General features: G+C 36.8%; 2 protein-coding genes across 3 annotated transcripts; one reads left to right on the top strand and one right to left on the bottom strand.

The window, feature by feature from the left end:
- Positions 1–397: 397 nt before the first annotated feature.
- On the bottom strand, positions 398–8,654 carry lrit3b (leucine-rich repeat, immunoglobulin-like and transmembrane domains 3b). Of its 2 annotated transcripts, XM_052572503.1 has the most exons (6): positions 8,516–8,654; positions 6,683–6,785; positions 5,925–6,379; positions 4,544–4,849; positions 2,659–2,721; positions 398–2,444 (listed from the first exon to the last, which is right to left on the bottom strand). In XM_052572503.1, the coding sequence occupies exons 1-6, from the start codon at positions 8,526–8,528 to the stop codon at positions 1,996–1,998; spliced, it is 1,389 nt and encodes a 462-aa protein (XP_052428463.1). In that variant the 5' UTR covers positions 8,529–8,654; the 3' UTR covers positions 398–1,995. The 2 variants fall into 2 exon arrangements, with proteins under 2 accessions (XP_052428463.1, XP_052428462.1); XM_052572502.1 differs by lacking the exon at positions 8,516–8,654 and having other exon boundaries at positions 6,683–7,366.
- Positions 8,594–19,635, top strand: LOC127970194 (methionine aminopeptidase 1). Its single transcript, XM_052572505.1, has 11 exons — positions 8,594–8,741; positions 11,778–11,829; positions 11,955–12,064; positions 12,181–12,241; positions 15,473–15,564; positions 15,865–15,948; positions 16,550–16,688; positions 17,456–17,587; positions 17,781–17,924; positions 18,036–18,101; positions 18,601–19,635. Exons 1-11 carry the CDS (start codon positions 8,628–8,630, stop codon positions 18,765–18,767), a joined length of 1,161 nt encoding a protein of 386 aa, XP_052428465.1. The 5' UTR covers positions 8,594–8,627; the 3' UTR covers positions 18,768–19,635.
- Positions 19,636–19,637: the final 2 nt, after the last annotated feature.

Below are 19,637 nucleotides of genomic sequence, written 5' to 3'. Positions count from 1 at the left end.
TGCATTTGTTCCGCCCTTCAGTTAAACATAAATCAAAATGTTAATCAGCAGTCAGAGAGGAATGATCACAAACAAGTTATCATGAGGAGAGGAAGGGGTTTATGGGAGAGATCTGGGGAATGTTACAAAATTGTGGCAGTTTAAGTGGCTTAAGAAACTAGATTCTGGATTGAAACTTTAAATTATGAACAACTGTCACTTGTCATTTCTTTCTAATTATTTGTGAAATTTACAAGCAATTTCTGAGTGCAAATCTTATATACATCATTTTCTTTTCAATGTATGAATGGCCAAAAATAAAACTTGATGGTCTGAAAGTATAATGTTCCATTAAATCCAACCATATTTTCATAAAATGCATATATATTAAAATAAAATCCACATTTCAAAGCACAAACAAAACAAAACCAAACGTGTTTATTGAATCCGCTTCGGTGTGTGAATTTTACATCAAAGTGAATTCAATAAATTGAAAGTAAAAATTTGGATAATTATGTTTTGGTCATCTTAACTAGATGTTACTATTTAGTGTGATGACAATCAGGTGTGAGTTTGAAAACTATCACAAAAATGGACTATTGCAATTGCGCTTAGTGTTTTGGGGCTGCTCAGGGCAAATTCTTAATAAACCCACAGAGTTTCTCAACATGGATATGGTGTAATATTTTACTGGAGTAGACCTAACAGGATTTCTTTTATAGGAGTGCTGGAATGTGGATATGAAAGGCTTAGTTAAATCAGTTATCATCAACGTACAAAAGGCATATTAGTTATCATAATCATAAAGCATTTGTTATCATCAGTTTGTGTGAAACCTTTCTGGTAAATATAAAATAATAATGAACGGTATGCTGTAAAGCCGTGTTTCCACCAAAATTACCCAGAAAAAACACTGCCTCCTTTCGTTTTCACGTTTTCATTTACACATATTAATGGCTACAGAAATGTAGTTCAGTGAAATGTTTATATAGCATACATTTCAATTAAACGAAATATAATATCAAACAGTATTGCCTCTTTTTATTTTCATTTTAACATACTAATAAATTAATTGAATAAAGACCAAAGATTACTTGTTAGATTTACCCAAAGTGAATTATATCTTATGTTTATGTCAGAAGGACTAGCCGAGTTAAGACTGCTCTCATTGGTAAACATGAGCACTGAGATCCCTCTGATCGCGTGAAGCTGATCGTCTCCGAAATTGGCAGAACACATTTTTAAATCGCCACTGTCTTTATAAATCACCCGCAGATTTGAGTTTTGAACTACGGTGCTTCGGAGATGACATGGTCGGTTCACACAGTGGCCACAGCATAACTACATTCTCGCATGGAATACTTTTAAAACTACATTTCATGACACAATAACAGTAATATTTTGAAAATGATTGTTAAATGATTAAAAGTTAAATAGAGGTTGAAATCACAATGCTGCATGCACTCAACCAATCAGCGTGTTTAGCGCCCAAGTCCCGCCCACGAGAGTTACGAACCTTTGAAAAAGTACTACCTCATGAGCAGGCCATGGACTTTCTGAGGGGCATTTTTTAACCCAAAAGGAACTTTATTTAGATACTGGTTCCTGCTGTGGAAACACACCGAGTACCAGCCCAAAGTGCCTATAGTTCCCGGGTAAAGTTCCAGCGGTGGAAACACGGCTATACTTGATGTAGCCTGTCAATACACAAATGGATGACAATAGGTTATCAATTAGCCTTCTACTGCTGTACTGTATGTGACTTTTATTACATTACTGATATGACTAGTGGTTCAAGTGAGGGAACATCAATTTTGACACTTTTCAAGAGTACAATATCAGTTCACTAGCTTCGACCTTTTATCATGAAGTGTCATTAGCTCAGAGCTGCCATCTGGTGGTCATAGCTGAGTAAATAAAATAAAATAAAAAACTCTCAGTTGAGGAAATATACATAAGGTTATGGTCATTCGTGTGAAAAAGTTCCTGAAAATATACATGTATGATCTGAATGTGTCAGGTTCTAATTGACATGGAAACATAAGGTTTTTGTCTTCTTTGCAGTTGAGTTTTAGAAGCGATTAAAAAGTATCTCTGTGGCAGGTTTTTTACAGCTGTCCGGTCTCTTTTCATTTTGTCTCTGCTTGCTTTGGTGATTTTCATGACTCTCTTTGGAGGGGAGAGTGGTCTAGTCATGTTTCGAGGTAGCAAAGAAGGTATTGTCTTAGATTTCTGGTTAGGCTTCCTCTTTGTATTGTTTGATTTTGCAGCTGTTTGCTGTTGGTCAGAGTTTGTGGAGTCTGCATATTCAGCCATTACCCCAACCACATTCAGACTGACAATGGCCTCTGAAATCCCTGCCATGTTTTGTGCTCTGCACCGGTACTCTCCTGCATCGTTATATGATATTCCATTCAGACTGACTGCTGACCAGCGGATTCCCACACGTGGAGATTCTTGTACATCTGTAGGCAGTAAAGTGATTACGTGATCAGACTTTAAATCAAATGAATGAAGATAACACTCTCTAACGTGACAGTTTACTAGCTCATAAATTTGTAAAACATTAGCACCAGTGTGCTTTGTAAGATAATATTTAAACACAAAGGTTTTAAACTAAGTACACTATGGCTAAAAAGTTAATTATTTTAAGTGTGAACATTTCTAATGGTAACTTACAGCCAGAGAGTTTTTTGGGCAATCTTTCAGTGTCCATGCGGCTTTGCATCTGCTTACAACAACCTTAAAATAAAGGAACATATACACTGGAGACCAGAATTCTGAGATTATCCATGATAGTCACTTGCAAATGTTTATATATATATATATATATTTAGTGAAACTTTTAACTGAAAAAAGGTATTAAATTTCAATTTCACATTTGAAGTCTTAAAATATTTCTAAAACAATTATAAACGTATAGAAAGAGACAGCATCGTCTATTATACTATTATACAGTAGTATTTTGTAATTTGAATTACAACCCAAAATCCAGAGAAGTTGGGACATTTTGTAAAATGCAATAAAATCAAGAATCTGTGATTTTTTTCATTCTCTTTAACTTTTATGTAACTGACAAAAGTACAAAGAAAAGATTTCCGAAGTTTTCGCTGACCAGCATAAATGCATTTTGTAAATATGAACAAGTTTGGATTTTAATGGCTGAAAAATGCTCCAAAAAAGTAGGGAAAGAAGCACTTTTGCTTCTGTTGCTAATGAAAGTCTGGATGGTCCCTTTGGTCTTTGGGACTGAGAACTCAAAAATCCATTTTTCCCAGAAACTAGTTGAAATGTGGACTCATCTGAGCACAGCAAACGTTTAAACTGTCTTTTTGACTATCTTAGATGAGCTTTGAACCAGAGAACCCAGCATAGAATTGAAGTATAGCTTGCTCCTAGAGTAACAGATATTCAAGTTGCATTTCTTGATGCAGCAGCAGACTGTGTTAAATGACAGCAGTTTTCTGAAGTACTCCTGAGCACATGTGGCTATATTTATCACATATTTATCACATGCAGCACGATGGTTTCTTATGCAATGCCATCGGAAGGCTCAAAGGTCAAGCACATTCAACTGAAGTTTCCTGCCTTGCCCTACATGAACTGTGATTTCTCTGGATTCCCATCTTTTCACAATATAATGTTAGGTACTTGGTGAAAGACCTAAATTCTTGTGAGAAATTCTTCTCTCTTTGGAATATGATTGCAAAGACTGAGATGCTCCTTTTATACCCAGACATGATACCCTGACCCATTACCAGTTAACCTACTTACTGTGAACAAAACAGTTTAACATGGATATTCTATAACCTTTTCACTTTTATTTTGCCTCTGTCCCAACTTTTTTTTGAATGTGTTGCAGCCGTCAATAACGAAATTTGTTCATATTTACAAATTACAATTATGTTGGTCATTGAAAAATCTTCATATATTATCTTAAAAGTTATAGAGCTTTTTTTGCTTTTTACAAAACTTCTCTTGAATTGGGGTTGTGGCTTTTAATTTATATTTTCAGTTTTTATTTTAATGATAGTAATTTTGTTATATGCTTTTGTCATTTTTAAAAGATTTTTTGAAATATTTTTACTTAGCTTTAATTTATATTTCAGCTTTAATTTTAGTAACTTAAATTTTATATTAGTTATCAAAGCAACATTTCTAAATTTTGTTGAAGGTTTTATGTTTTTTTAAACCTAAAATTTATATTTTATTTAATCTATATTTCAATGAAATAAAATATTTTTTAGTATTGAAATATATGATTTTTTATTTAAAATCATTTATATACAACTGCTAATAGTATTTATAAGTATTTGAATTATTTGAATTATTTTTTAAATTATTTTTGAATTAATTGAATTTGAATTATTTTTATATTTTCAGGTTTAATTTTAATTTTGGTCATTTTGTTATGTGCTTTATTATTTATTTAGTTTTTTTTTATTATATTATGTTTCTTATTATACATTATTCAGTTAGTTGCCAAAGTAACAGAATAATTTTAGTTAACAATAACAACACTGGTGTGTGTGAAAATGTGCCACATGATTATATAAGAAGATACCTTGTTTATAAAGGTTGGGTATAGCAGATTTGATCCACGTAAGTGTTGGGGTCGGGTGTCCTGTAGCTTCACAGCGAAGTAGGACATTGCTACCCAGTAGAGCTGTGATCTTGGTGGCAGAGGTCACCACATAGGGCCTGCGGCAGCGAGTGAGCTCCACGCTCTGAAAGGGAACTCCAGCAAGATCTGGCGGTTCACTACAGGTCAGGAATCGATCCAACATGACCAGAGAAGTTTCTGGGGCTTTACTTATGTCAAGCAAAGTGGAAAGCCTACAGTCACACACCCAGGGGTTGTCCTGTAAACCTGGAGAAAGGATGAAGAGGGTGAGAGAGGGTGATGACACATTGGGTCTAAAGAGGTGTGCACTGATTACATAATCAGTTCTCTCCAGCATGACTGGACTAATCAGAGTACAGGGCTTTGGTTTCCACTGGAGGAACACAGTGAGCCATCAAAAGGCTGAAGACTCTCAGATCGCACTTAGATATCACGTATGTGTTTGTGTGAACCAGCCAGGTGGGGTAAATATTTAATTGCCATGAGACATTCATGACTTAATTTGGTTTCACTGACTTCGGCAGTGTCTGTGTGCATGAGTGTGAACAATTTGTTGATTCGTTTTGTGTGAGCCAATCAGAGTGTATTTACTAAATTTGTTATATGTTATATGTTCAAATAAAAAAAATGTTATATTGGCTCACTAAAAACAGCAGGATCCAAATGTCAGAAACCACAGAAAATCTTGGATTCGAAATTTAGTAAAAAGGGATAGTTTTTACCCCAAAACTGTATGACTTTATTTCCTTTGTGGAACATAAAAGAAGATATTTTTGGGAAGGAATAGGGTTTTTGAATTTTTTTGAAATATCTTCCTGTCCTGCAGAAGAAAGTAAGTAAAGCAAGGCAGGAATAACATGAGGATGAGTAAATGATGACAGAACTTCATTTTGGGTGAACCATTCCTTTAAATTAAGATTTGAGGACAGTGTTAAAAACAAAGAAAGTAGAATGAATAAGAAATAGTTAAAATCTGTTTAAATTAAATATTGAAGAATAAGATACAACACACCTAAATTAGATTTTTTTTAATTGTATGTTTTTATTATTATTAATTGATTTTAAGTATTATACTAACAATGTTTCACTGTAAAAAAACAAAAACAACTTTTAAATATTTAATTTAAACTTCAGAATATGAGTCTTAATTAATACACCTTTGAACCCCACTGTAAAGCACCTCATATTGTCGCCAGTAGCATATGCTATATGTAGATCACTCATAAGCAGTAGGTGATCTAGTTATCAGTGACGTACATTTGCTTTTTTTTTTTCATTTTAGCTATCATCCTAACAAATGATCTACAGTGTGGTGTTTCACCTAAAACCACTGAGCGCTGGGTCTGAGTGCTGTCGCTGAACGGCCAGAGAGCAGTCAGATCATTAGGCAGGGTGCTCAGCCTGTTGCTCGAGAGGTCCAGGTAAGTCACATTGGCAAGGTAACGCGCGGCCAGGGGAGGGATTCGTGCCAGGCGGTTATTGTGCAGTCCAAGAGTTCGGAGGCGGGGCACATCCTTGAGTCCCTCCCAGGGGAAGGAGGACAGGAGGTTCCCATCCAATCGTAACTCATGAAGGAAAGACAGGTTTGTGAAACTCCTTGGATGAAGAACAGTGATGGAGTTATATGTAAGCCACAAATACAGCAGTTCTGGCATGGCAGAGAAAGCACCTCTGAAGATCCTGGAAACAGAGGTGCGCTCTAGACGAAACTTGACTGCATCGCTTGGCAGATCTACAGGAATGGCAGCCAAGGTTGGGTTTTTACAGTGCACAGTTCTAAGGAAAACATGAATTTAATCTTTAATGCCCATCACATTGTTATATACAAATAGAAAAGTCCTTACAAATAAGGCCCAAATGCACTGTTAATATAAAGACATTTACAGTATAAATTTTTTGTCAATGCAGTTAAAAATCTACAAGTTACAAATACACCTGACCTGACTAATGGCACACTGCGAAAGATAGTAACAAAACAACAAGAGAGTGGAGGAGAGAGTGTGTGGATGGAAGAAGCCAGGAGTACAGACTTAACCAAGCAAAAAAAGATTACGGATAAGATAAACCATATGACTGTACCTGAGTCCCTTGCCATTGCTGCGACCATGGAGCACACAGGTGCACATAGACGGACATGATGGACTCTGTGCACAGACCACCAAAGCCAAACACAGTGTAAGGTCTGCATACAAAAGTGGATGCATCGCTTTAGAGACACATAAAGCATCCCACATGCTTCTGTTCCAGGAAAGAAGTACCACTCTCTGTCTGTGACATTCCCAAATACTGCCGTAGATTAAGACAAACGCTAAAAGGATTAGTTCAGATTACTGTGGTGAGGAGCAGATCAACACCTATAGTCAGTGTAGTAAAGAACATGCTCTGGTACTGATCTATTACAATAAAAATAGAAGTACAGTGGAAAATTACTTCGATTCAATTTAAAGAATATGCGTGTATTGTGCAGGTGGCTGATAATGCTTAACTTATTCAATTCACTGATACAGTAACAAATTGGATATAGCTACACATAAATTTCACAATGCAAGTTTGCATATCTATCACTTTGATTGCATTAATTATTCCATCTTTAATTATAAATATATGGTTTTCTCTCATGAATGGAAGTGGAAGCAGAGTAATTTGTATAATTTGGCCTGTAGAGATGGGCCCTTTTCAAAGACTGCTTTGTGAAGCTTCAAAACATGATTATTTTGTTTTTAATCAATGGTTTGGAGCTTGTTTCAGACCTGTGTGTCAAATCACATGCTTTTTTGAAAACTGGTCTTTGTTACATCATAAGAATGTTTGATTAAAAACATTTCTAAATTCTGTTTTGGATTGACTTTTCTAATTTTATTAAAATACTTTTGTTTCAGTTGAAACTTGTGCTTTCTGTTGACTCTTTTGAAAGAAACCCTTTCAAATTAAATTTATAAATAATTGTTATGGTTTCATGCTAAATTCTAGATTTATAAATGTAAATTTAAAAGATTTTCTTTTTTTCCAGAAAGATATGATGTATATCGAATTCTTTAAGGAACTCTGACAACTTAAATGCATTCTAAAACCAATCTATGGTGTAATAAAATATAATAGAATTTGTCACAAGATTGCATTGATCAGTTAAACCTGTAAACGAGTGCCTGATTTAATGCAAGTTAAATTTTTCAAAAGAATTTCTATAATTAATAATGCTACTGATGTCTGTATAATACAGTTTGTGTATTATTTATATACATAATTCGAAAAGGGGAATGCTGTTATGCAAATCTAATTGCAAATGCTTCTAAAACTGCCCAGCCCTGCCCAATAACATAATGCAATCACTATAGGCTACACTTAACAAAACAAAACAACATTTACAGAACCTTGATATTTAATGATATTTCATATTACATTTAATATATTACGCTTTCATGAAAACAGTTTGTGAAAGCTGTCGTGCTTGCGTTTTTGATCAGCATGTGCTGCTAGTCAGTTGTGTTTCGAGCGCTTAGAAATAGTAAATATTTTGGGGTGAAAAATAAATAAAAAATGCTTCAGTTGATACAGAAAGATTCGCATCTCTCAAACACTACCTGTAGAGAGAAGGTCAGCGTCGCTCAGACTTGGGTTTCTCTCACTATGGGGTGGAAGGTAAAAACCCCGGGGTGGAGCCACGGCGGCGTGATCACAGAGCGCTTTCAGCGGAGTTGAAGAACTCTCTCTGCCGCTCCGCTCCACTTATACACAGAGCTCCACTCCGGCTTTCGGTCTGCGTTGCTGGGTAACTACATTGACGCTTCTGCTTCATTTGGAACTTTTTTCGTTTGCCCAGAATAAATAGTCCAACTAACTTTCCAGTTTTGCCTGCTCAATAATTGTGGCTACAATAAGGTAAATTAAAAAGATAGATAAATAAATACATACTCCATTCTGCCATGATTCACAAGGTGGTGTTGGAGTCCCTCCCTCTGCTCTCAGATGACTGCAGCAGCAGACAGCAGCGCTCTCTCTCTCTCTGACCGACAGCAGCAGCAGCATGGCGGCGGTGGAGACACGGGAGTGCGAGACGGAGGGCTGCCGCAGCGAAGCGAAACTACAGTGTCCCACCTGCATCAAACTCGGAATTCAAGGCTCATACTTTTGCTCTCAGGTGAAGCTCTGACACTTTGGTTTAAGAAACAAGCGAAGCACCCTGGGTCTCTCGCTCATGTCACGCTGCCGGCCTACGAGACTGAGCTCAGCGTTAGCTAGCTAACATTAGCTGCCTTACATCACAAACAGGCACTTTAAACCTTACTCTGAGCTTTGACGTTTACATCAAAGTATTGTGCGTGATGATTTTCTGCATGACAGATTTGTCTGAGATGTTTAAGTCTAAACACGGAGTGGAAATGTAATTTGCAAGCGGTTTCTTTGCTCAGCGTGCTTTAAATGACTTCAGCTCAACGTGGCTCGCGTGCGGCTCAGTTGTCAAATCATCTCATTAACCCTTTACTTATTTTATTTCTAAATTTCCAAAGATTTAGGGGCAAAAGGATGCATAAATTGGTGCAGCCTGTAAGAAAATGTAGCTCTTTTCATTCTCGTGTGATTTTTGTTAGGCACTCCTAGCCTGGGTGTGTTTCAAACCTTAGTGAGCTGCCTGTCTAGACAGCATTGTGTTTTATGAGTCACTTGCTCATGATGGTCAAAAAGGCTGTCTAGTTTGGTAGTTCACTCTGCTTTAAGACAAAATCTACAAGTGCCCAATATATTTTAAATGTCTACATGGACAGCATTTTGGCCATCATATGGGTTTTTTGAGGCATACGCTCAAAAATGCTGTCTAGGTAGACAGCTCATTACATTTGAGACGCCTCCCTGAACTCGAGCACATGTTGCAGGGCAGATCTGCTGTCCTGCTTGCAGGGTTGAGAGGCTGATATGATGACAGGGCACTGCCAAGCCCAATATATCTGATTTGACATTTCCACCAATTCCATCTGATTCAAACTCTCGCCCTAATTAGATGACCCATTGTAATTCACCCTCATGTAATTCTAGACCTGAATGAATTTCTCTCTTCTGTGGAACACTTTTTGTGTTTCATACATTTCATAAATTGCAAGTCAATTTTGTTCAGTGTAGTTTGGCCCCTGACATTCTTGAGGATATCCTGTTTTATGTTCCACAGATAAAAGTAAGTCATACATGAGGATTTTTATTGAGCAAGCTATCCGTGTGATGCTGTAAAAGGGTGCCAATGTTTGTGAAGTTTTGTGTGTAATTCCTTGTAATTGTGCTAAAGTATATGCTTCAAGTACGTTTATCTACTTCGTATTTAAATAGGAAGTCAGAGATGGACATATCAAAAGGTTTCTGTCTTTTTTTGTAAAATAACCTATAATCATTAATTAACATTACAAGTGTGAACTTCGATTTATTGCTTATTTATTAAGTAGAATTTTTGCATTTGTTTCAAGATCATCTTCAAATTTAAAGAGTGTGTCAAAAAGAATTTAAGTATTAACAGATGCTAAAATATACACGGTTCAAAAGTTTGGTGTTGGTAAGAGTTTTACTATTATCGGAGAACTCTGTCATGTTCACCAAAGCTACAATTATTTGATCAAAAATACTATACACAGTAATATTATTAATGAAGTGTTGTTATAATTAAAAATAACTTTTCTCTTTAATTATATGTTCTAATATCATGTATTCCTGTGATGGCAAAGCTAAATTTTCAGCAGTCATTATTCCAGTTTAACATGATCCTTCATTATAATATGCTGATTTGCTGCTAATATCTTTGTGTAGAAATTGTGCTATCTTTTCAGGATTCTTTGATGATAGAAAGGTAAAAAAAGATTTGAAATAGAAATCTTTGTAGCATTGTTAAAGAGTAACTAAACCCTAAACCAACTTTTTTTAGTTAATGATCTGTAAGAATGGGGCTTTTTTAGTGCTGTTCATGGATTCGAGTAACTTTTTTGACATTTGAGTATAAAGTGTTTTAATTTTACAATATATGGTGGAAAAACGTCTGAGTGCTGACCTCTTCAGGTTGAACGGTGGTTACTGCAGTGGATTTTTCCTATTGGATGTTGCGGTGGCAAGTGATGTAAGCAGTTTCCAGCTCACCAGGCCCCCTTGGTTCAAGCTACCACGCCCTTGGCAGTATAAAACCATCTTGCTCCATCAAAATAACTGTAGTGAGTCAGGTGTTGGAATTGCGATTATTGAAAACGACCAGGATAGACTATTATAGCATCTATTTAGCATAGCATTTGTATAGTTATTTAGATTGTTTTGTGTAGCCTATGTAGTTAATTAGCATAGTTGTTAGTGTAACGTTAGTATTGTTAGAAGCATAGTTAGTTGCATAGTATTGCATCAGTTAGGATAGCTTCAAGTTGGCGTAGATTTATCTGTATTTAAATTAGTACAGTGGTCAGGATGGTACGTAGGTGTGTTGCTGGTTGTGACAGCACTGCTGGACTACATAGTTTACCAGCAGACTTTAAAATTAGGCACCAGTGGTTGCATGCACTTGGCCTTGAAGACCGCGAGTTCCCATCTAGAGCTGGAGTGTGCAAACTGCATTTTACGCAGGATTGCTTCTCCCAACGCAATGGAGGTGGAAATGGGCTCCTCCACGTGGGGGTTAAGACCGCAGTTTGAGCCAGCGGCTCGAAATTGATAGGCTCAGGCCACAGACACCTCGACATCCTCCACTTCAGGTGAAGGTGGGGGAGAAAAGTCCACTACTTCAAATGAAGGCTCCGTTGCATAGCTACTTGCGTCACTACAGTCACTCTCCATTTTAGGGACTCTGACAGCAGCTGTCAATCAATCCGTCACTGCGAGTCTCAGGTTCACACCCCACACGCTCAGCCCCGCCCTTGGTTCATCCCCTCTATCTCCGCTGTGCTCTGCCCACTTTTCAGCATTTTTCAGATATTGCCAGTGGGTGGAGTCAGGCTCTGACCAGGGCTTTAGTTACCCTTTAATGTAATTATTATGTCTTGTCTTGAGTGCATCCTTGTTCCATCAAAGGAATATTTTTATTCAGAAAGCTTTTGAACAGTAGTGTAACTTTGTACACTAACATATACGTGCCTCAAAGCTAACAGACATTACGTTTTATGGTCTCTTTAAGAATTGACATTGTGCGAGTAATAACTTGAGTTTTGTATCCTTTTAGGAATGCTTCAAAGGCAGCTGGGCCACCCACAAAGTGCTCCACAAAAAAGCAAGTATGTAGTGTGTTTTATTCACTCTCAATGTTGAGTGATGTTCAGTTCTGCATTTGCATTTGTATGTGGAATACAAATCATGTCTTGCCTAATGCTAACATTAATATCTGGCTTTTCTTTTGCAGAGGAGGACAAAATAAAAGATGAGGGAAAGAACTGTGTGGAGAAAGAAATCAACACAGACCCGTGGCACGGGTACAGATACACTGGTAAACTGCGACCCCACTATCCACTGGTAAGGAGGCATGAACATCGTCTGCGTGATAATTACAGCACACATACATCAGCATAGAACAAAACAAGTTTCTGCATTCAAACAGTTAGTTTCTTCCTTTTTCTTCATGTTTTCAGACTCCCATGCGGCTTGTTCCCAGCAACATCCAGAGACCAGACTATGCAGATCATCCTTTGGGTATGATTGCAAATCCCCTCACACATAATTTAGACATCATTATGTAAATTATTCACTGATCAGCCTCTGTCAACTGGACTAGCTTTCTTGCTCCATGCTCTTTATTTGAGGCATTGCACTTTTCTAACAGACTGCCCTGTTCATTATTACTCCTGTGTGAAGTTTAAACTTTTGACCCTTGAAATGGCCCACTGACATACAAGCTTTTAAACTAATGGCCTCCATCTCATCAGCTGAAGTGCTGGTTGATTCTTAAATGGAGGAGTGTTTGCTGCAGTAGCACACGTCTGACCAGATCAACCACAGTTTCATGTAGATGTGCAAGAATAACCTTTGTTTACAGAAAACTCTTAAGTTTGTTTGGTATCTCGTTGGTGCATCTTTATCATCATTGTTATTTGGAGGATAATGCTCTAGTAATCATTAGATTATAAAAAAAGGCCTAAATAGATTTACTTGGTTAGTTGGATATGCATAATCCACACCTACTGCATGATTTTCCTGAAGTCCTATTTAATTAGGACTAGGTTAAACCTGAGGAGCTTTGGTCATTTGTTTGTCAAAGTGTTTTTGTTTTCCTTATCTTTTCTGAATTAAGCAAATCAAACCTTTAAGAAGTAAAAATAAAAACCGCAATATTGTGTAATATTATTAGATTTTGAGAAATCATTTTTATTTTTAGATATGTTAAAATATAATTTATTCCTGTGGTGTAAAGCTGAATTTTCAACAGGCATTACTTCAGTCTTAAGTGTCACATGATTCCTCAGAAATCATAATTTCTAATGTGATGATTTGCTACTCAATCAATTCTTATAATGTTGAAAACAGTATTGCTTAATAGTTTTGTGGAAACAGTGATACTTTTTAAAATAAATGATTAGGAAAAAAAAGAACACCTTTTTTTTTTTTTTACACAAAAATCTTCTCTAACATTGTAAATGTCTTTATTGCCATTTCACTCTACTGAATAAAATAATGTCTTTAAAAATCTTACTAATTACAGACTTTGCACAGTATATATATATAAATAAATATTATATATATTTATTTATTTTTTTAAGAGATTATCACTAGCCTGCTAGTTACTGTGTTAGTTTGTCTGTAAACTGTGTAAAATGTGAAGCTCTTAGAGAAGGTTATATTTATTGCAGTGAAATGCATAGATGTTTGTGTGACTTAAGTGTCTGAATACTTTTTGGGGGGCTTGTAAAGGATATTTTAAATGATAATACATGTGTCTTTGAATAGAAGAGCAATTGCACAAACACTTTTTTTTCTAGTATAGAAGCATCTCTCATGAATCACTGTTTTGTGAATAAATGCTTATTTGTCCTCCGTTAACGGATGCTGCAGAGTCTTCCCGTAAGTAACTGTTTTGGTGGTGGTTAGTGGCTATTAGTCTCCAGTAGTTCCAGCCTTTCATTCCTTTGTTATTAGCTCATCCTTGAGTCTGCGGGCCCCGGCTTTCAAACAGTAGAAGAGTGAAGTGTTGAAAAGGACAGAAAAAGGTTTAGAATGTTTAGCATGTGTCAATGTAAAAAAAAAATGTTGTGTAATATAATTCTTTTGTTTGTTTGCTGGTTTTTATTGTATTTGTTATTCTTGCATCTTTTTAAATGGTTTTTGCCATGAAGATAGCCATAGATAGTGACATGGCAGTACCGGTAAATAAATGTATACTATTCTATTGAAAAAGCCTAATGTCTTCAAAAGCATCCAAAGGTTAAGTCAGGAGTGTGTGTGTGTATCTTTAGGACTCCTTAGTGAGAGCGTGTGTGTGATGGTCCTGAAGTCACCTTATAAACGTTTCCATTTACCTGTGTGTGTGTGTGTGTGTGTTGGGGGTGGGCTGCTGCAGTGTGTGTCTGAAGCTCTTCTCTCGCTCTCTGCAGCTGCAGAGGTTGGGTTGTTGGCAGGTACGAAGTCCCGCCGCTTCCCACGTTTGTCCGGCCGGTGATGTCCTCTTGTTTTAACAGTATTACAGGGAGCGGTTTGCTCCGCAGTGGGTGTATGAGTGTGTCTGTGTAGTAGCATGGCTCTGTCTGTTTCTGCATGGCTGATGTCGTTAATCAGCTGGGGCTAGAGTTGGGTGATATGACCAAAGTTGTATTTGTATCAGTTTTTATTGGAAATTCATATTTGGTTTGCGTTATTTTTCCTTATTTTTATTTAGCCTATTTATAAATTTTTTGCACATCCTGCTGTGTTTTTGCATTACTCTAAATTCCTTTACTGCTTTCAGTGTAAATACAGCAGTTGTGCCAATTGACAACAATGCAAATGTGTCCACCTCGGTGCAAATGGTACACTGCAGGTCAAAAGTTTGGAATAATTTAGATATTTTGATGTTTCTGAATGCTTACCAAGGCTGCATTTGTTAAACGATATAAAAAAAAAAAAAAAAAACAGCAATTTTTTTAAAGATTATAACCATTTAAAAAAGCTGTTTTCTGTTTGAATGCATTTTAAAACATCGTTTATTACTGTGATAGCTGAATTTTCATTCATGTGTGTCATGTGATCCTTCAGAAATCTTTCTAATATACTTATTTGCTGCTTAATTTGTTATCAATATTTAAAACAGTAGTGCTGCCTTATAATTTTAAAGAAACTTGTGATAAATTTAGCATCCTTGCTAAATAAAAGTATTCAAATTTTTCCAGTGGGCAAAAACTGTTTTCAACATTGATAATAATAAGAAATGCTACTTAAGAAGCAAATCAGCATATTAGAATGATTTCTGAAGGATCTTGTGACACTAAAGAAAATTCAGCTCAGGAATAAATTACTTTTTATAATAGACAATAAGTCTCTTATGATGAGGGCATGAGTATTATTTCAATAACATAAAAATAAATCATAATTATTCTAAGCCTTTGATTGGTACAATATATAAAATCTCTATCTTCAATGCCACACGATATATAGAGTCATATCGCCCAGCCCTTGCAGGAAGTGTCTGTGATTTACGTCATTGCCAAACTGTCGTGTCCCAGACCTCACTGGATCAGCGACCGTGTGTGTGCGCGTGTGTGTTTCTATCTGTAAGAAGTGGTTGTGTTGTCTTCATTAGCTGACTGGAGACCGTGCTGTTGAGATTCTGTTGTGGTGAAGGTCAGTAGGCAGAGCTAGTCCATATATTTGAGTGATAGTAAGATGCTTTTGTGGGTAGATGGGTATCTGCGTATTTCACTGCTCATCAATTCACCAATTCATCACTGCTTGCAGGAATGTCAGAGTCAGAGCAGACCATGAAAGGGACGTCTCAGATTAAGATCCTCAGTGCTGAAGAGATTGAGGGCATGAGAGTTGTCTGCAAGGTAATCTAACATCATAACTTCACACATGATACCTTTTGTTTATAGAGTAATAATTGAAATGCAACAGCTGGTATTTTGGGTGTTGCAAAAGACATTTTCTGCCCCTATTTAATTTGTTCTGCCAGTAGTTTCTAATTTCAGATTTTAGTTAAGAGAACCCCAGAAAAACACTTTGTCACATATAATAAAAATGCTGAAATATCGTCTAGAGGAATGTCAGCCTGTCAAGTCTCTGATGAGCACAAGTAAACAAAAGACATTTGAATTGTTAAATATAAAGACAATGTTTGTTTCCTTCAGCTGGCTCGAGAAGTCCTTGACATTGCTGCCATGATGGTGAAACCTGGAGTGACGACAGAGGAGATTGACCATGCGGTGCATTTGGTAAAATTTCACTGCATTTTTTCTTTTTCTTATCTACATTTTACAAAGTAGCAGTCTGATCAGAGCAGAACATTTAAATATAGGTTATCTAATGGAAATGTGAAATTGCTTATGCATTCACATTACATTTTTTATTATTATTATTTGTTCTAAATCAGTGGTTCTCTTTGAATCCAAGGCCCACTTTGTCCAAGAGTTCCTCCTATTTAAGCTGTACATTTGGTACTTTTGTTATAGTAAAAAGGAAAAACACAGAAATATGTTGCCTTGTTGTCTTTGTTTTAGCATTTTTAAGCATTTTTATTAAGATTGTTAATATAACTAATTTAAATAATTTGAAGACCTCTTGGGGGTCCTCTTGGATGTTTGCTGAGGCCTCCTTGTGGACCCCTGGTTGAGAACCATTGCTGTAAATGTCATGTTTCATGTTGGAGTTTCCTTCTGGATTCAGTTTTTTTTTTTTTTAACAGTTGTTTGACAGCTGTTTTTGACAGTATGCATTGATTTCTTGTAAATTCTACTGTTATTGTCATTTGAGTAGGAAAGCCTGTATAAATGTTGATGCTAATGCCAAAGGATTTGTCCATATTTGTTGGTTAAGGCATGCACAGCGAGGAACTGCTATCCCTCACCTCTGAACTACTACAACTTTCCCAAGTCCTGCTGCACTTCTGTCAATGAAGTCATCTGTCATGGGATCCCTGACCACCGTCCACTCCAGGATGGGGACATACTGAACAGTATGTATTGAAATACATATAGTATATGAATGCATCTGGCTGGCTTTACTTTATGGGAGATCAGATTTTTCTCTCAAGAAGGCGATTTTAAAGGGATAGAATGACCCTCCCTCTAAATTGACATTGTATTTCATATTTCAGTTAGTCCAGATGTCAGATAAACATTCACTGGACATTCGACATTTGTGCGTGACTGATTTTTCCACATGTTCACATTTCTGTGAATGCATTGGCTTGTTCTTGCAGAGCTTTGTCCAGAATTATGTTTTTTCCTTTCAGTCATTTTAAGTCCCGTAGTCAAAATGCCATATTATTAAAGCTATTTATTCTTGTTAATGCCATAATAGATAAGTAAACGAAACAAATGACCAGTGACATGTAGATCTCTTTAGCCCTAGCTACGTGTTTTGTCATTGATCACATTAATTTAAATATCATAGGCTACAGCACAGAGAACGGCTTCTATTTACATCTGATGTCAAATTGACACTGAACAGCCCTTACGCTGAAGGCAGTATCCAGAACCAGATGGAATCTGCAGCTTTTTTTTTTTTTTTTGTGTGCTTTGCACAGTGTTAAAGTCTGTGGAATGGATTTCTGTTAAATGCATCTACTTTGGTTCAAATATTAGCTGAAAGCATAATCCTATCATTTTGTCTCAGTTTGTGTATTTTTTTTTTACAGAGTTCTGTGTAACATATGCAGAAAATAAATCTTCAGACTTAAGGTAAATTGCACTAAATGTTACATATTCATTTTTTTTGCAGTCGACATAACAGTTTACCACAATGGTTACCATGGAGATTTGAATGAAACCTTTTTTGTGGGTGAAGTGGATGAGGGAGCCAAGAGATTGGTTCAGACCACTTATGAATGTCTTATGCAAGCCATTGAGTCTGGTGAGTATGAAAGTGCATGCAAACAACTATAACAATTAAAATTAAAATTATACGAGTTCGACATTTGTCCTACATGATATAGTACAGTATGTTTGTATGATGTGATGCAAACTAATGATCTTTAGAGGGCAGACTTGCACAGAGGGATATCTGTGTTGAGATCTGAAGAAGCTTGTTTCTGTCTTGTGTCTAGTGAAGCCTGGTATCCGCTATCGTGAGCTGGGAAACATCATCCAGAAACACGCGCAGGCTAATGGTTTCTCTGTGGTACGGAGCTACTGTGGCCATGGCATTCACAAACTGTTCCACACGGCACCAAACGTGCCACACTATGCCAGTGAGTAGTGTCATAATGATACAAGCATTGCACACTGTGATGTAATCAAAACTGCAGAGAGTGCAAACACTCAATAAGCTTGAACTATCCTTGTTTTATGTATTTCTACAGAGAATAAAGCAGTAGGAGTGATGAAACCTGGTCATGTATTTACTATTGAGCCCATGATCTGCGAAGGTTAGAGACAAATCACAAAATTATTTTTGTATCCATCCAAATTGTGTACTTATTCTTAAGAGTTGTTTTCTTTTATAGTTAATGCATTCAAATATGTGATTGGTTGGTTCATTTACACTTCCCCTTAAAGCTTTGGGGACAGTAAGATTTTTATTTTGTACGAAATCATTACTCTTATTTAGTGAAGACACCTGAAAAAAATGTGGTTCCTCAATAATATTAAGCCACTTAAATGTTTTCAGTATTGATAATGATAAGAATTGTGTCTTGAGCAGCAAATCGGCATATTAATATGATTTATGAAGGATCATGTGACACTGAGGACTGGAGTAATGTTGATGAAAACTCAGCTTTGCATCATAGGAATAAATTCCATTTTAAAGTATATCAAACGGCTCTTTTCTTCTGTTAACAGATACTATTTACTATAACAATGTGAGTTTTGATGAGCTTAAGCATTGTAATCAACTGCTTATTTAAGAGTCTTTGCTCTGTGCAGGTGGCTGGCAGGATGAGACGTGGCCAGATGGCTGGACTGCAGTCACTCGTGACGGTAAACGCTCAGCCCAGTTTGAGCACACGCTCCTCGTGACAGAGACAGGCTGTGATATCCTCACGTGTCGCCTCGAGGATAATGGCCGTGCTCACTTCCTGTCCCAAATGTAGAATTATTGGGGTCATATCAGCCCTATTCTGCAGTGGAGGATACAACAGCTCCGCCCCTTATCACCAATCAGCCAATCACACAGTGGTTCTCTGTTGGGCAGGAGATGATTGGCCATGTGGCCGTGACAGTGGATTTGGGCAGGAGATAGAGATTTGTTTACTTCTGAATGTGTCACCTGACAGTCACATTAATCAGCTTGGATCCGAGTAAATACAAAGGCACTGGCCTTTAACCTGGTTACAGTGCCGCCACACTCTGTCTTCACAGCAGTGGTATCTGTGTGAGTGGTTTTGTGTGTGCGCACCTGTGTGTTTGAGAGAGTGTGTCGGCTGTGTGAGGTCTGCTGTCTCAGTCTGCTTCAGTGTGTTTGTATGCCTGACTTGTTGCAATGTACCATGTTTGTTTTGTTGGGGTTCGAGATGCAATGAGTCGAGTGTATGTGATAAAACACTGGAATCTCTCCAAATCTCATCAGATGATGATTGATATATAAAACTCTTTACAGCTGAAAGAGTGCCTCGTAACATTATTGAACATTGTACAAATGTTTTTAATGAACTTCTACCAGTGTTCATAAGGTCCAATTAAATCAATCTTGTATGAGTGGCTGTCTATGAACATCTAAAAAACATTAGGCTAAGTACAATGGTTTAATTATGTTTCACCTGTTTGATGGCCTTTCAGAAATGTCATCCATAGTCAACGAAAATATGATTTTTGTTTGTCTTTGGTCGTTTAATACCACTTAAAGAGCAATGTGAAAGTGTGAAAAGCAGTTGCAGGCCTCCTTGTCTGTTTGATGCATCTCTTGAAATCTGTTTCAGTGTTTCAGGATTCAAGCTGAATTAAAGTATATTTTCTTCTTTATT

The sequence above is a fragment of the Carassius gibelio genome, chromosome B13, assembly GCF_023724105.1.
Source record: "Carassius gibelio isolate Cgi1373 ecotype wild population from Czech Republic chromosome B13, carGib1.2-hapl.c, whole genome shotgun sequence".
NCBI classification, from domain to species: Eukaryota; Metazoa; Chordata; class Actinopteri; order Cypriniformes; family Cyprinidae; genus Carassius; species Carassius gibelio.
The sequence above is the reverse complement of the archived record's forward strand: the minus strand, read 5'-3'. Positions and strand labels throughout refer to the sequence as shown.